Raw genomic sequence first — 12,500 nt, forward strand, 5'->3', positions numbered from 1 at the left:
TTTTTTTTTTTTTTTTTTTTTTTTTTAGATTTTTGCTATAGGGTGTGTGTGCTCGGTGGAGAGAGACAGAGAGAGACAGAGACACAGAAAGCGAGAAATCACCCCCTCCAGGGGAGATGGCCACGCCACAATCCCTTCCCCTCCATTCTCCTCTCAGGATCTTGGGCACGCACGCACACGCACCCAGCATGAGCTTCAAGCTGCCAGTTCTGGGAATTGAACCGCAGTCGACTACGTGGGAGTCCAGCAACATAACCATTACATCATCTGTTGGTCCAACCCTGTAGCAAATTTTTAAAAAATAATAAAATAATCAAAACAAACATCTGTTCTGGGGAGCCAGCAGGTGGCGTAGTGGTTAAGGCATGGACTCCCATACACCTGACAGCGGTTTGAGACCTGGACCCAGTGGCTTGAAACTCATGTCAAACGTGTGTGCGTGAGTACCCCAAATTCGAGAATGGAGGAGAAGGGACTGCGGTGTGGCCATCTCCCCTGGGGGGGTTGTGATTTCTCACTTTCCTTCTCACTATCTCTCGTCTCTCCAGTGAGCACAGGCACTCCATGGCAAAAACCTTAAAAGGACAAAAAAAAAAAAAAAAAAAAGAAAGAAAAGAAAGAAACATCTGTTCTGGGTGATGTGGGGGACCCCGGAGGGGCTCCTAGTCTCGGTGACACATTTATCCAATCCTATAGTGTCAGGGCTGCGTTTGGAGGAGGCCAAAGGGACAAGGGAGATTTTATAGAGGTAGGGTTATTTGAAGAGGGTTTTGAGGGATGAATAGAAGTTGGGCAATGACATTCCAGGCAATGGGAACAAACCAGCTGAATACTTGAAGGCTGGACTAATTCTAGGGTTCCCTGTGACTCACTGCACACTGACCTGCCTTCCAATCCTGCCCTGCAGGTGGGTTTCATAGACTACATTGCCCACCCACTGTGGGAGACGTGGGCTGACCTCGTACACCCCGACGCTCAGGACTTGCTGGACACCCTGGAAGACAACCGAGAGTGGTACCAGAGCAAGATCCCCCGAAGCCCAGCGGACCTCACCAGCCCAGAGTGGAGTAGCCCTGACAGATTCCAGTTCGAGCTGACTCTGGAAGAGGCTGAAGAGGAGGAAGAAGAAGAGGAGGAGGGAGAAGAGGAGGAGGCATCGTTAGGCCAAGAAACCTCGGAATCGCCTGACACGGAGCTCCTGTCCTCTGAGGCCAGCCCAGACCCCGAGGCACCACCCCTGGGCAACCAGAGGACTTTGGGCAAAACTTGTGTGGACCGTGAGGGCAACATGGTGACTGAATCCTTGGGGACCTAATGGCTTTTCCAGATAGAAGTCCCAGGTGGCTTCTGCTTTGCTTTTCCCACCCATTGAGAGAGACAACCAAGCTTTTCCTTCTAAGCAGTTGTAGGGTTTCATTAGAAGAACTTGGCTGGGGTCCACTCTGACCCCGGGCTTAGCTGAGAGAGTTCTCAAAGGGGCTGGATGGAGGGGAGCGACTTCGTCTTCGAACTTTTGTTTTGAAGAGTTTTTTGTTATAGGGTGCATGCGCTCACCAGAAAGAGAGACAGAGACAGAGAGACAGAAAGCAAGAAATCACCCCCCCCCCAGGGAGATGGCCACGCCGCAATCCCTTCTCCTCCATTCTCCTCTCGGGATCTTGGGCACGCACGCACACGCGCCCGGCGTGAGTTTTAAACCACCGGGTCCGGGACACGAACTGCGGTCAGCCATGCAGAAGTCGAGCGGTAGACCCACTACACCATCTGCTGGCTCTGGGGCTTTTTGAAAAATTTAACCCAATGGGGTTGACACATGGTGTGGTGGTTAAGGGCACTGAACTCCCACATGACCAACTGTAGTTCGAGTCCCGGACCTGGCAGCTTGCTTTCTCACTTTCTCTCTCTCTTTCTCTCTCTCTCTCTCTGTCCCTCTCTGGACAAAGGAAAATAAAGAAATAAAGCTAAATAAAAATGTAAAAGTATTTAAAAATATTTAACCCGAGAAAGAGAGAGACAGAGAGAAAGAGACAGAAAGCATCCCCCGATGGGTGTGGCCATGCCGCAATCCCTTCTCCATCTCTCCCTTCTGTTTGGATTCGGGACACACATGCACATGTACCCTGAGTGTTTTCACAAACTCCAGGGCCAGGAATCAAACTGCATGGTCCACCATGTGGCCAGGTGATCGGGCTCACCCTCTTTCGGGTTTTTTTTTTTTTTGGAGAGGTTTTTGCTACAGGGCGCGTGCACTCGCCAGACAGACAGAGAGAGACAGAGAGACAGAAAGCGAGAAATCACCCCCCCGGGGCGATGGCCACACAACAATTCCTTCTCCTCCATTCTCCTCTCGGGATCTTGGGCACGCACGCACACGCGCCCGGCGTGAGTTTTAAGCCACCATGTCCAGGACTCGAACTGCGGTCGACTACGTGGGAGTCCAGAGACATAGCCATTACGCTAACTGCTGGTTCCCACCCTCTTTCGTTTTTTATCACTGTTCATTGCACACCCACTGTGGGTCAGGCTTGAGCCTACTGTGAGCTTCTGGGATAGCCGTACACCGGGAGGCTGGGGGGGAGGGTCAGCCCTAAGGAGGTCACCGCATCCCACCACGAAGCCTCCCCGTCTTCCTCAACCGGGCAAGAGAAAAGGGCCATGAATGGGGGGATTTTTAGCACCCCAATTTTCACCTAGATCCATTTCTTCTTTTTTTTTTTCCTAAGAGAGATTTTTGCTATAGAGAGACAGAGAGACAGAAAGTGAGAGATCACCCCCCAGGGAGGATGGTCACGCCGCAATCCCCTCTCCTCTATTCTCCTCTCGGGATCTTGGGCACGCACGCACGCACGCCCGGTGTGAGTTTAAGCCACTGGGTCCAGGACGCGAACCGCAGTCGACTACGTGGGAGTCCAGTGACACAGCCATGATGCTATATATTGGTCCCCATTCAGATCCCTTTCTTTCTTTTTCTTTCTTTCTTTCCTTCTTTCCTTTTCTTTCCTTCTTTTTCTTTCTTCTTCCTTTCTCTTTCTTTTTCTTTCTTTCTTTCTTTCTTTCTTTCTTTCTTTCTTTCTTTCTTTCTTTCTTTCTTTCTTCTTTCTCTCTTTCTCTCTTTTTAAAGAATAATTTTATTCAACTTACTTTATTTATTTTATTTTAATTTGACCAGAGAGGGACAGAGTGAGAAAGCAAGCTGCCAGGTTCAGGACTCGAACTGTGGTTGGCCATGTGGGAGTCCATCTGCCAGCTCCCCCATTCGGATCTATTTCTGATCTTGGAGCTGTGAGTGGGGGGGCAGAGTATCTGTACACTGGATGCTGCTTTTTTTTTTTTTTTTTTGATAAGTTTTTGCAATAGGGCATGTGTGCTCACCAGAGAGACAGAGAGAGACAGACAGAAAGCGAGAAATCACCCCCCAGGGGGGATGGCCACGCTGCAATCCCTTCTCCTCCATTCTCCTCTCGGGATCTTGGGCACGCACGCACACACGCCCGGCGTGAATTTCAAACAACCACGTCCAGGACTTGAACCGTATGGTCAGCTATGTGGGATCCAGTGCCCTAACCACCACACCACCTGCCGGCTCATAGTTGCCATATTTTTTCTCTCTCTGTGTCTGTGGATGCGCGTGTGTCCCGGCCTCTCCTGTTTCAGGACCTGACGCTGGGCCCCATTTGTAGAGGAGCAACAATGCACAGAAAAGACCCCAGTTCTGGGTCAGGTCTCTGCACCTCCAGATTCCGAGGGGCCCCAGGCTCTCCCTAAGGGAAGGGAGTCCGCTCACACTTTCTGCCAAGTCCTCACCCCTCCTGGGGCTGCCTCTGTTTTTCTTCTAGGAGCTGAGCCTAGTATAGATCTTCTTCAACTTATGAAGGGGGTTATGTTCCGGGACCAGCAGTTAGCGTCATGGCTATGTCGCTGGACTCCCATGTAGTTGACCGCAGTTCGAGTCCTGGACCCGGTGGCTTAAACTCACGCTGGGGGCGTGCGTGGGCGTGCCCAAGATCCCGAGAGGAGAATGGAGGAGAAGGGATTGCGGCGTGGCCATCCCCCCTGGGGGGTGATTTCTCACTTTCTGTCTCTCCGTCTCTCTGTCTCTCTGATCTCTCTGACGAGTGCATGCACCCTATAGAAAAAACCTTTCTCAAAAAAAAAAAAAAAAGGAAGGGGTTATGTTCCGATGATAAACCCATTGTACGTCAAAAAAACTGGAGAGGCGTGTGGTCAAGGCACTGGACTCCCACATGGTCAACGATGGTTCGAGTCCTGGACCTGGTGGCTTGCTTTCTCACTTTCTCTCTCTCTCTGTCTCTCTCTGGTGAGCGCATGTGCCCTATAGAAACTTGTCAAATAGTAATAATGAATAAAATAAATATATAATTCGGGGTCAGCAGGTGGCGTGGTGGTTTAAGAGTGCTGGACTCCCACATGGTTGACCACGATTCTTGCTTTCTTTCTTTCTCTTTCTCACTCTGTCCCTCTGTGGTCAAATGAAAATAAAGTTAAATGAAATAATTCTTTACAATAAATAAAAACATAATTTCGAAAAGAAAAGAAAATGTATTTAAGGGCCAGTCAATGGCATGGGGGTTGGGGTGGCTGGATCCCGTGTGGCCCCGTGTGGCCACGTGTGGCCCCATGTGACCGGCTGTGTGGTTTCTGTCCTGGCAGCTTAAAAACCACTGGTTGCAGGGCCAGCAAGTGGCGTGGTCGTGCATGTGCTCGACTCCCACATGGCTACCATGGTTGGAGTCCGGGACCCAGCGGTTTGAAAATCACACCAGGCACGTGCATGTGCGTGCCCAAGATCCCAGGAGGAGAGGAATTGCAACGTGGCCATCCCTCCAGAGGGTGATTTCTCACTTTCCTGCTCTCTGTCTCTCTCAGGAAAGTACACATGCCCTATGGCAAAAATCTTTAAAAAAAAAAATCAGAACAAGCAGGTAGTGTGGTGGTTAAGGCACTGGATCTCTCATGGCCAACTCCATGGTTCAAATCCTGGACCTGGCAGCTTGAAATCACACCAGGTGTGTGTGCGTGCCTGCACAAAATTCCAGGAGGAAAATGGACAAAGAGGGATTGTGGCATGGCCATCCCCCCAGGGGATGATTTCTCATTTTCCTTTTGTCTCCCTCTCTCTGTTTCTCTCTCTCCAATGAGCACACGGCACCCTCTGGCAAAAAACTAAAGAACAAAACCCCACGTAACCTACCAAACAGCCTGTCTTAGCTTAGGTTTTCTTTTTCTTTTCTTTCTTTTTTTTTTTTTTGAAGAGGTTTTTGCTATAGGGCACGTGTGCTCGCCAGACAGAGAGAGACAGAGAGACAGAAAGCGAGAAATCACCCCCCAGGGGGGATGGCCACACCGCTATCCCTTCTCCTCTATTCTCCTCTTGGGATCTGGGGCATGAACGCACACTCGCCTGGCGTGAGCTTAAGCCACCGGGTCCGGGACTCGAACGGCGGTCGACTACGTGGGAGTCCAGGGACATAGCCATGATGCTAACTGCTGGTTCCATCATTGTCAGTTTTTTTAAAAAACAAAACACTTGCCAGCTACTGCCATCATAAGATCGAAATGTCCTTGGGGCTGGCAGGTGGCGTGGTGGTTAAGGGCACTGGACTCCTACATGACCAACAGTGATTTGAGTCCTGGACCTGGCAGCTTGCTTTCTCACTTTCCCAATCTCTCTCACTCCGACTCTCTCTGGTCAAATCAAAATAAATAAATAAATCGGGACCAGCAGTTAGCGTAATGGCTATGTCGCTGGACTCCCACGTAGTCGACCACGGTTCTCGTCCCAGACCCGGTGGCTTAAAACTCACGCCGGGCGCATGTGCCACGCGCCCTATAGCAAAAACCTCTCCAAAATAAAAAATAAATAAAATAAAAAATTAAAAAATAAAAATAAATAAATAAATATTTTAAAAAAATCCTCGGGGTCAGCAGGTGGCGTGGTGGTTAAGGACGCTAGACTCCCACATGACTGACTGTGGTTCAAATCCCGGACCTGGTGGCTTGCTTTCTTGCTTTCTCTCTCTCTCTCACTCTGTCTCTCTCTGGTCAAATTAAAATAAAGAAAGTTAAATAAAATAATTCTTTAAAAAAACAAATAGTCCTTAAGTGGGGGCCCCGCAGGTGGTGTGATGGTGAAGGGTGCTGGCCTTCCACCTGGTAGACGGTGGTTTGAGTCCCAGGCCTGGAGGCTTACTCTCTCGCTTTCTCTTTCTCTCTCACTCTGTCCCCTCTGGTCAAATTTTAAATAAATAATTAAACCAAGTGAAATAAAATAATTTTTAAAAGTCTTTAAGTGAAATACAATACAGACCATCTGTGGTTAGATACATTTTGGCTGGAGAGTAGAGTCTGTGATCGTCTTGAAATCTTATAGGAATTGGGGGGCACTGAGCCTGTCTATCTGGGACTAAATAAATCCGCAAAATCTCAAGGCATCCTGTTACCTAGAATTAATATCCTTTTTATTTTACGGATGGAGAAATCGGGGCGCCAACACGTCCCGCTGAGCCGCGCGTCTGGAAGGTGGATCGTGAGCAGCGCGCGCCCCCTAGCGGCGAGAACCGGAGGTACAGCAGGGAGCGCTAGTTGTGGGGCGTTGTCTCGCCCTGCAGGGGGGACCTGGGGGGTCCTGGGTGCTCCTTAGCTTGGAAAAGCTCATCGTGTGGGTGCGGGCCTCCTCAAGGAGCAGACAGGGTGGCTCAGTGCTCAGGATTTGGGGTTCCAGGGTCACCCACCAGGCGGCGTGCTGGTTGGGGTGCTGGAGTCCCCCGTGGCTGATCATGGTTCAACACCTGGACTCAGACTAAGGGGAGAAAGGAGGAGAAGGGATTGCGGCGTGGCCATCCACTCTCTCCCTCTCTGTTTCTGTCTCTCTGGCGAGGGCACAGGCCCTATAGTAAAAACCTAAAATAGTAATAATTAATAATAATAATTTGGGTTTGGGACCCAGCAGTTGGCATAGTGGCTATGTCACTGGACTCCTATGTAGTCGCCTGTGGTTCGAGTCCCGGACCCGGTGGCTTAAACTCATGTCAGGCGCGTGTTCGTGCGTGCCCAAGATCCCAAGAGGAGAATGGAGGAGAAGGGATTGCGGCGTGGCCATCCACTCTCTCCCTCTCTGTTTCTGTCTCTCTGGCGAGGGCACAGGCCCTATAGTAAAAACCTAAAATAGTAATAATTAATAATAATAATTTGGGTTTTGGGTTCTGGGCCAGCACGTGGCATGGTGGTGGGCTACCCTGTGGCTGACTACAGTTTGATTCCTAGACCTGGCAGTTCGAAAATCACATCTGGCTAGTGTGTGTGTGGTCACTGCCCCATCAAGGGGGTGATTTCTCCCTTTCTGTCTCTCTCTGTCTCTCCAGCGATTGCAAGCACCCTATAGCAAAACTCTAAAAAAATAAAAAATAAAAAAAAATAACTCTGGACTCCCACGTGGTTATCCGTGGTTCAAGTCCTAGACCTGGCAGATTGAAAAATCGCATCTGGTGCGTGTGTGTGTGTGTGTGTGTGCCCAAAATCCCAGGAAGAGAATGGAGAAGGGTTTGAGGTGTGACCAACCCTCAGGGGGTGATTTCTCACTTTTCTTCTCTTTCTCTTTGTCTCTTTTTATGGGAGAGGTTTTTGCACTAGGGTACATGTGCACCCCAGAAAGTCAGAGAGAGACAGAGCAAAAAGTCATCCCCCGGGGGGGGTGGCCACGCCACAATCCCTTCTCCTCCATTCTCCTCTCGGGATCTTGGGCACACACTCACACGCATCCGGCATGAGTTTAAGCCACCAGGTCCAGGACTTGAACCACGGTCAACTACATGGGAGCCCAGCGACATAGCCATTACGGTAACAGCTGGTCCCTCTTTCTCTCTTTCTCTCTTCTGAGTGCTATGGCAAAAACCTTTACAAAATAAAGAAATCTAAAAACCAAAAGCCACAAAACAATTTGGGTTCATCCCCTGCCTACTGAATCTTTAATATCCACCACCGCGCCCCGTGCCTGAAGATTTATGTGTGGCGTGAGTCATCGCAACAGCCGCTAGCTCCCAGAACAGCGGGCTTTCTTGGTAACTATTATAATCATTAGTAGCGCTTTGTCATCACAGTCAATGATACAATCTCACAGGCGGAGAAGCATACGTGAGCTGGGTTAGGAGCTTGGTGCATTTCCTGCCAGATTTTTCATAGACGGAGATGTAAGAATTGTTGGCTTGTTTTGTTTTGTTTTTGTGTGTGATTGCAGTGGAGAAAGAGCGAGACAGAGAGAGAGAGAGACAGAGAGAGGGAAAGGAAGAAAGAACCCTTCAAAGGGATGGCCACACTACAATCCCTTCTCCTGGGATTTTGGTCATGCACACACCTTGCACCCGGCATGATTCTCAACCTGTCAGATCTGGGACTCGAACTGTAGTTGACCATGTGGGAGTCCAGCGCCTTAACTACAACGCCACCCATTGGCTCCCTCAAAATCTGTTTTAAGACAAGTTCAATTCTCTCAACCATATTTAAAAAAAAAAAAAAAAACCTATTTATTTATTTATTTATTTATTTATTGGAGAGATTTTCGCTATAGGGCGCGTCCGCTCACCAGACAGACAGAGAGAGACATAGAGACAGAGAGCGAGAAATCACCCCCCAGGAGGAATGGCCACGCCGCAATCCCTCTTCTCCATTCTCCTCTCGGGATCTTGGGCATCCACACACACGCACCCGGTGTGTGAGTTAAAGCCACCGGGTCTGGGCCTCGACCCGTAGTCGACTACATGGGAGTCCAGCGACATAGCCATTACGCTAACTGCTGGTCCCTCTTTTTTTTCTTTTTCTTGTAGGTTTTTGCCTTAGGGTCTGTGTGCTAGCCAGAGCCGGAGACAGAGAGAGGGAAAGTGAGAAATCACCCCCGGGGGGATGGTCATGCTGCAATCCCTTCTCCTCCAGTCTCCTCCCGGAACCTTGGGCACGCACACACATGTACTTGGCTTGAGTTTTAAGCCACCAGGTCCAGGACTCAAATGGGGTGGGCCATGTAGGAGTCCAATGACGTAACTTCTAGGCCATCTGCTGGCCCCCCTGATTCCTTTTATTTTTAATAAGAATTATTTCATTTTGGGGTTGGCAGGTGGTGTGGTGGTTAAGGGTGCTGGACTCCCACATGGCCAACTGTGGTTCGAGTTCTGGACCTGGCAGCTTGCTTTCTCACTTTCTATCTCTCTCTTTCTCACTCTGTCCCTCTCTGGTCAAATTAAAATATATAAAATAAAGGGACCAGTGGTTAGCGTAATGTCTCTGTCGCTGGACTCCCATGTAGTTGACCACGGTTCGAGTCCCAGACCCAGCGACTTAAATTCAAGCCGGGCATGTGTGCATGCGTGCTCAAGATTCCAAAGGGAGGGAACCAGCAGTTAGCGTTTAACAGCTATATCGCTGGACTCCCACGTAGTCGACCGCGGTTCGAGTCCCAGACCCAGTGGCTTAAAACTCACTCCGGGCGCGTGTGCGTGCGTGCCCAAGATCCAGAGAGGAGAATGGAGGAGAAGGGATTGCGGCGTGGCTGTCCCCCCTGGGGGGTGATTTCTCGCTTTCTGTCTCTCTGTCTCTCTCTGTCTTTCTGGTGAGTGCACGTGCCCTATAGCAAAAACCTCTCAAAAAAATATATATATAAAATAAAGTTCAATAAAATAATTCATTTAAAAAAGAATCATTTCATTTTATTTCTTGTTATTATTATTATTTTTAACATTTGACCAGAGACAGAAAGGCAAAGTGAGAAAGCAAGCCTCCAGGTCTGGGACTCGAACCTCTGTCGGTTCTGTGGAAGTCCAGTACCCTTAACCATCATACCACCTGCTGGCCCTATTATTAATACTATTTTAATTTTTTTTCTATAGGGCATGTGCACTCACTAGAGAGGAATAGAGACAGAGCAAGCCTCCAGATCCAGGACTCGAACCATGGTCAATCATGTGAGAGTCCAGCACCCCAGTCACCATGCCTCCTACTGGCTCCAATATCATTGTATTTATTTTTTAAGGTTTTCTTTTTTCATTTATTTATTTTAATTCCACCAGAGAGAGAGAGACACAGAGACAGAAAGTGAGAAAGCGAGCTGCCAGGTCAGGGACTTGAACCCGTCATCAGCCATGTGGGAATGTCCAGCACCTTAACCACCATGCCACCTGCTGGTATCCCAACATTATTTTTTGAGAGGTTTTTGCTATAGGGCGCATGTGCTCGCCAGACAGACAGAGACAGAGAGACAGAAAGTGAGAAATCACCCCCCAGGGGGGATGGCCACGCCGCAATCCCTTCTCCTCCATTCTCCTCTCGGGATCTTGGGCACGCACGCACACACGCCCGGCGTGAGTTTTAAGCCACCGGGTCCGGGACTCGAACTGCGGTCGACAACGTGGGAGTCCAGCGACATAGCCATTACGCTAACTGCTGGTTCCCCAGCATTTTATTTTAAGAACATCAAAATCAGTGCAGAAACCGTGCACATTCTTCCAGCTGACTCCCTTTCCCACACCCCTCCACCCTCTGGGAGCCACCGCAGAATGGAAGCGTGTGTTTGGGAAGTCAGGGAGGTGAGCGGCCAGGCACGTCCTCGCAGCCACTGGGGCCCTCGCGGGCGCCTGGACCCACCGCTCCGGAGCCCCACCCAGAGCGCAGACTTGACTCGGATCCGCCTAGACCGGGGAAGAGGAATAGAAAGGATTTCGCTTTTCCTTTTCTCTCTTTTTATTTCTGAATTTTCCCCATTTCTCTGCAGTCCCAATGGGGGAGGGAGATAATCATGTCACTCTTTGAAGAAGAAGAAGAAGAAAAAAAAAAATTCCCAAATGCAAATAGACGGAGAGGGACGTCGCCAGGCGCCCAGGGCGCGCTGGAGGCGGGCTGCGGATGGGGGTGGTAGGGGCTGGGACTTGAGGCGCCAAGTTATTCTGGTCCCTCCGCGCCTTGGCAGCTGGAGAGCTTTTTATAAACAGGACGAGCACCCCCACCCCGCACCCCAACCAGCCCAGCCTCCTGGGAGGGGAGGATGGAGGAAAGCTGGACTCTCTTAGAGGATCCGATGCCCCTAGCACGATCCAAAAACCGGAGTCGAGGGGGAAGAGATCCAGAATAGGAGCCAGAGTCTCCGGCTTCTTCCTGCACCCCAATTTTTTATTTTTATTGGGGGACAGCAGTAAACAATGGAGCATCTTAGCACCCCGTTCCAAGACCCCATTCTCTGGGTCTTGCTTTCCCAGGGTGGAAGAAGGGGGTCTCCCAGCCCCAGGGTGTTTTTTGCACCAGAGCAACGAAGGGCTGGGAGCCTCGCTCGAACCCTCCCTGTTTCCTGGGTCTTTTGCCGCCAGCTTTGAGGGTTCGGGGACAGGTCGCTTCTCTTCCCCTACTTCGCCTCGTCTTCCCATTTTTTCTCTCGGTAATGGGGTGCAGGTGGGGTTGGGGGGGAGATTCCTGGAGCATCTTATCAACCCTTTTCTTTTTTTTCTGGAAATTGGTGGGGAGGGGTGGTTTTCTTAACCTCAATATGTTTCTTTTTCTTGCTTTTTTTTTTTTTTTTTAAACCTCGGAAACGCAGAGGAGTTGAGCCTCCACCAGACGGGACCCCTCTGGGGGTCGTACGCTTCGGGAATTGGACGACGATCTCTCTTGACCCTATTTCCCCTTTTTTCTTTTAAACTCCATAAATAGGAAGAGGCGTGGAGCATCTCTCGGGTCCCTTTTTCCTTTAGGGGGAGTATTGAACGATAGTCCCAGGACCCCCCCCTCCATCAGGCAGGGGCCGAAATCCCAGACCTAGGGTGGGCACGGGCGAGGAAGGGAACCGCCCCCCAAAGACCCAGGCTGAGCCAAGGCCGCAGCCTCTTGGTCCTTCCATTGCCTGGGAACCACCATTGGACAGGAGGAGGGAGTTGACGACCGTTAATTGGCTACTCAATCCGTCAGTCGTAAGTTTAAGCCAGTGAGAAGGCGCCAAGCGGCCCCGCCTCTCTGAGGCTGACAAGAGGTGGAGTCAGCGCCTGTACCGCCCCCGCCCCTAAGGAACGCTCAAACGGAGCCACGCCCCATTCGAATGTCAATCTGCGCAAAAGTTCCGCCCCTTCTGACTCTGCGTGCGTCCATAGGTTATCTCTCTAAACAAGACCCCGCCCCTGTAATGCGTCACGGCGCCGCTGCCGCTGCCCAGCAGCCCCACATCAGCTCCCCGGGGTCCCTCGTCACTGCTGTTGCCAAAAAACTCGCCGCGTCTAGATCGCAGCCGCATCGGTGTAGGCTAAGGTGAGCGAGCGCCGGGGCGACCAGATGTGCTCTCCCTTCGAGCACCTGCATAACCTTCATTTGACTGAGGGGCTGTCGAAGGTGGGGGACGAGGTTGGCCGGGATTGAATGGGGGATGCGGCAGTCGCGGCGGGCCGGGAAGGGGTAAGGCCCGGTACCCCCTACTGGCGGGGTCCTTACCCACCCCCCCCAAACCCCACGCGCTG

General features: G+C 50.7%; 2 protein-coding genes across 2 annotated transcripts in view; both read left to right on the forward strand.

Annotated features, from left to right (window-relative positions):
• PDE4C (phosphodiesterase 4C) overlaps nucleotides 1-1,592 on the forward strand; it is a 51,168-nt gene extending 49,576 nt beyond the window's left edge. Inside the window, 1 exon segment of the mRNA XM_014587283.2 lies at nucleotides 908-1,592. Coding sequence (XP_014442769.1) covers nucleotides 908-1,315 — 408 coding nt within the window. The 3' untranslated portion in view covers nucleotides 1,316-1,592.
• Nucleotides 1,593-12,180: 10,588 nt separating this feature from the next.
• The window catches only part of RAB3A (RAB3A, member RAS oncogene family), a gene marked incomplete at its 3' end in the record, with an annotated part of 8,322 nt that continues 8,002 nt past the window's right edge, over nucleotides 12,181-12,500 (forward strand). Inside the window, exon 1 of the mRNA XM_006147169.3 lies at nucleotides 12,181-12,294. The remainder of the gene's footprint in view (nucleotides 12,295-12,500) is intronic.

The sequence above is a fragment of the Tupaia chinensis genome, unplaced genomic scaffold (assembly GCF_000334495.1).
Source record: "Tupaia chinensis unplaced genomic scaffold, TupChi_1.0 Scaffold000201_1, whole genome shotgun sequence".
Taxonomy (NCBI): Eukaryota; Metazoa; Chordata; class Mammalia; order Scandentia; family Tupaiidae; genus Tupaia; species Tupaia belangeri.